Consider the following 4,724-nt stretch of genomic DNA (forward strand, 5'->3'; position numbering starts at 1 on the left):
TTCATTGCACTCATCTCTCTACATTGTTTCTGTTTAGAGTGTGTATATATTAGTGTGTCTATATTAGTGTGTATATATTGTTTGTTGGGCTGTTTGTTTTGAATGTGGAAGCGCATTGTGAGCAACGATGCTCATAAGGGGAATTCCTCGTATGTGTCTTCCTACCTGGTCGATAAAGCTGATTCTGATTCTGATTCTGATTCTGAAACAGCACGTCGCTTCTTGTGTTTCTTCTTGAGTCTAGACATTACTTCATGACTAAATTACACCTGGCTGCCGAGCATGACGAAGCCCGGCCCTGAAGCTCGTCGTCCGCAACGCTGCATCAAACATTCATTTACAAAGTCACCGTGCACGCCGAGCTTTATCAATAATGCAAACCAATCCCTCACACCCCTACACACACACTGCGAAGGACCAGTGCCCAGTGCTGGGAGCATCCCAGCCCATCCCAGTTGCCACGGAGACAAGCACTGCCGTCTCAGGAGGTAACCATGGCAACAGAGCTAGCAAAGTAAAGCACATGAAGGGCATTGCTTCCTTTGGAATTGTCTACTAACATCAGTGTGTCATTCGCATGCGAGCCCTACTCAGCACATACTGTGCACACTACTCTGGTGTGAACCCATGCATTATGTTGAGTGGGCCCATGTGATCATGCCTGGACACATTGACACTGTCCCGTGTCTATGCTATCAGAAAGGATGTTGCTCCATTGGGATCAGCAAGACCGCATGAGGGCACAGTGTGGAGAATTTTTCCAGCGTAGGTCTTACATCATGTGCCCATTGTTCCTTCCAAAGGGAAGAGGAGGAAAACCTGGAGATCTGGAGATATGTAGCTTGTGAAAAATGGGTCCAATATTTACTTTGGTGACTATGGGGCGAAAGAATCGGTCACAATCTGTGTTCATGTTGAATTCTCTCATAACTAATACACTCAGGACACGCCGTTAGATAGATAGATAGATAGATAGATAGATAGATAGATAGATAGATAGATATAGATAGATAGATAGATTGATAGATACTTTATTCATCCCAAAGGAAATTTTAGGCATCCAGAAGCAAGACAACCATAACAAACATATATACACACATATATCACACAGTCCCTAAAATTAAACTTAAAAATTAAAATTAAAACCACTCACAGAAATGCAACGACCATGATGAGGTGAGATACTTTGGTAGACTGTGTGTAATGATGATAGTGCAAAAGTAAAAAAGGGACCAGTGCCGGGCAGTAGATCATGATCAAATATTAACTGTGACTATAAAATATAAACATCGTAAGATGTAGATTTTACGACCATTGTCCAGGTTGTGTATGAGGGCTAACATAGCCAATGAGGAAGTAAGCTTAGCATTACTGCAGCCAGAAGACCTCTCATTCTCATTCATTCTCCCCTCCAGTGTCTGGTGGGGGGGGGGGTATCCTACATCACTCGCGGCTTCTCGACCCCCCCCTTTAAATGACGACTTCACAGTTGGAATTTGATTTTGAATTTTTGTCGTGCACATCAATGATATATTGTCCACTCAAAATGAGCATGGACGTGACAAATCAGGTAGCCAGGGTTTTTTTTACATGCTACACAGACTCCGTCCTTGTAGTCTATAAAAAAGACAAACCAAGCTGAAAACAAGACCTCGTTGACCGGGTAATAAAGCGCCCGAGAAGCCACCAAAAGGGATCGTGAGAATTAGTTGTGCGCGTTGAAAGGGAAAGTTTTGGTCCCCCAGCACTTGAATGCAAATCAGTCTCTACTCATAACTGAATTGCTAGGTTATGTTTGAGTTACCGCAAGTTGTGTCAAACAATATAATGAGCGTTTATTTGTTTTAGACAGAAAAGGGCGGGCAAGCGGGCGGCTGTGGCTCAGCGGTAGAGCGTCAGCCTGCCAATCGGAAGGTTGGGGGTTCAATCCCTGGCCCTGCAGCCCCATGTCAAAGTGTCCTTGGACAAGACACTGAGCCCTGAGTTGCCATTAACGCTGCGCCATCGGAGTGCGATTGTGTGTGTGAGTGTGTATCTGATGTGCACATGGCACCTTGTACGGCGGCCTAGTGTGTGAATGAGTGAGAATGGTGAATGTTTCCTGTATGATGTGAAAGCGCTTTGAGTAGTCGTTAAGACTGGAAAAGCGCTATATAAATACAGCACATTTAAGACCACCTGTCAGAAATTTGACTGCTTATGAAACCAGGTAAACTATTTGAGACGACCTTGTGTGCATGTATTTATGTACTGCGCGTGTGCCATGGTCTTCTCGGTACCATTTGATATACAATAAATCCAAACTGTAGTTCAAAACTTGCCCTTCGACGTCATACGTTAGCAGAAAAAACTGCACCTGTTTATGTGAACATTTGAAATAAATTAGACTCCTGCCAACTAGTTTGAGACCCTTCTCTTACAGATACAGCATTGCACTTAGCAAGTTCTTTGAAAAAAAAAATCCAATGTCTTAAAATGAGGCATTAAGACAGGTCAAAACCTGTCACAAGCAAATGCTGTTGCTCCACTGACACATTTTTTTTTTAACTCTGGAAAAGGCCATAAATTAAGACTCAGCACCAAACTAAATGAGTCTTGTAATGCCTGCAGCGGCATGCCGCTAAAGTCACTATATTGCTTTTCAAATTAGCCACAAGAGTCCACGTGCGGCTGTGCGGGGAGCAAAAATGTCACACTGGCCTTTAAAGGGTGAGGAGGGGTGACTACACCCCGCCCCAACCCACACACACTTACACACACACAAGCTCCTTCAAACCATAAACACCTGAATTGTGTATCTACACAGAATCACAATATATAGATATAGACATAGCGAGTTGGGTTTGGAACTGGTTCAAGTCCCCGTATGGACCAAAGCAGTGTGGATTGGTAGCTGGAGAGAGGCCAGTTCACCTCCTAGGCACTGCCAGGTGCTCTTAAGCAAGGCCCCGTAACCCCCCCAACCGCTATTGGCTGGTCCAGCATTGGCAGTCACTCTGACATCTCTCCATTTGTGCATGGATGGGTCCTGGGCATGTGTGTGTGTTTTCAGGCATGTGTGTAGTGATTACTAACAAAATCAGAGTGTAAGTTGTAATTTCCCCACTGGGGATCAATAAACAGTATAAAATATTATTATTGCAAATTATACCCAGTAATACCTATTGCAGTATTGATTCTGAAGTCAGAATAATAAGTCCAGAAGCAGTGAACCCACGCTTTCAGTGAAAAATGTATCAGCTACATGCAAGTTAAGCAGCTTGTCAGTGACAGACGGAGTAAAAACAGTCCTGTCATCAAGATTGTGACTAAAATGAAAATCACCGCGGATTTAAAAGAGAGAGCTGACACTGCCTTAAAGTTTCTGCTTTAAATAACAAAGTCACTCACAACCCTTTTTTTATCTGTACAAAAAAAGAACACTTCAGGGGTCCTAGTTCTCTCTCTCAGTCCTACTGCCCCTTACCAGCATCATTGGAGGCTGCACAGGAAAATGCTCCACACAGTAGAAGTCTGGCAAAGCGTTCTGGTCCAGGTTAGACCGGCTCCCGGCAGTCCTCAGGGCCTTGTCCGAGCCGCACACCTTGCACATGGCCGCGTTGCCCATGCTGCCCACGTCTATCCCATCGGAACGCAAAGGAATCTAAGTGTCTAATCTAATCAGTCCGATAATCTACTCCCGGCTCCCCTCCCCCTAAAAACCTTTACCATCCGTGGGGGGGGGGGCAACCCCATCAGTCCCAGGCCTCAGCAGCGCTCCTGTCCCCTTAGTCCTGCCAGCACAGTCTGCTCTTACTCAATGTTAATTTCAACTCTCTGACCATTGACCAACACCCCCCCTAACCCGGCTATTTTTACACCCACCAGCCAAGCTATGCCTGCGGAGTGAAAGCAGAGAGAGGGGTGGTCGGCATGGGGCGGCATGCCAAAACAGGAGGGGCTGGGAGGGGGTGGGGGGGGCATCACGGACACTAAGCAAGGACTGATAAGTCAAATCAAGCACTTTAAAATAAAACGTGACATTGTCTGGAAAACAGGGGCAAATACAGGTGTATTAAATGGCATCTGGATAGATCTGGACAGATACTACTGATTTAAAGGGGCTGTACGCGAAATACTACCGAACAGGGGTCAGTGTAACCTGCCTCCATGCGACCTTTACACTGACTGTAAACCAAGCCATCCTTTTAACTGCTCACACCTGCTCCCCTGATTTCCAAAAGTGTACTGTTTGGATAAATAAGAGGGGCTTTGTCCAAGGGCTGGGCAACGTATGGATGTATCGATATCGCGATATGAGACGAGATATGGTAAGTGGTGTCTTTTCCTGGTTTTACAGGCTGCGTTACAGTAAAGTGATGCCATTTTCTGAGCTTACCAGACTGTTCTAGCTCCTCTATGATCTACCTTTTACCCACTATTAGTCAACCGTGCAATATCGTCGCAAGATCGACATCGAGGTATTTGGTCGAGAATATCGTGATATTTGATTTTCTCAACATCGCCCAGCCCTATTTTGTCCTTCAGCAAGAACATTACAGAAGGCAACACTGAATATTCTTTTCCAATCTGGGATAAGTCTTGGATTGTTATGACAAGTCTGATGGGCTATGAACTGATTCAATGTACAAATATAAATATGAGTACTGGTGGTCGTTGTAAGAGTTGACCCCTACTGTTTTTTGGGACTTTTCAAGTTTTTTTTTACTCTATTTACCCCATGT

At 44.8% G+C, this 4,724-nt stretch overlaps 1 protein-coding gene across 1 annotated transcript in view; it reads right to left on the reverse strand.

Annotated features, from left to right (window-relative positions):
* The window catches only part of LOC116686617 (ankyrin-2-like), a 158,017-nt gene extending 154,410 nt beyond the window's left edge, over window positions 1–3,607 (reverse strand). Inside the window, 1 exon segment of the mRNA XM_032511638.1 lies at window positions 3,467–3,607. Within this exon segment, the coding sequence (XP_032367529.1) occupies window positions 3,467–3,607 (141 nt within the window).
* Window positions 3,608–4,724: the final 1,117 nt, after the last annotated feature.

This window comes from Etheostoma spectabile, unplaced genomic scaffold (genome assembly GCF_008692095.1).
Source record: "Etheostoma spectabile isolate EspeVRDwgs_2016 unplaced genomic scaffold, UIUC_Espe_1.0 scaffold403, whole genome shotgun sequence".
NCBI classification, from domain to species: Eukaryota; Metazoa; Chordata; class Actinopteri; order Perciformes; family Percidae; genus Etheostoma; species Etheostoma spectabile.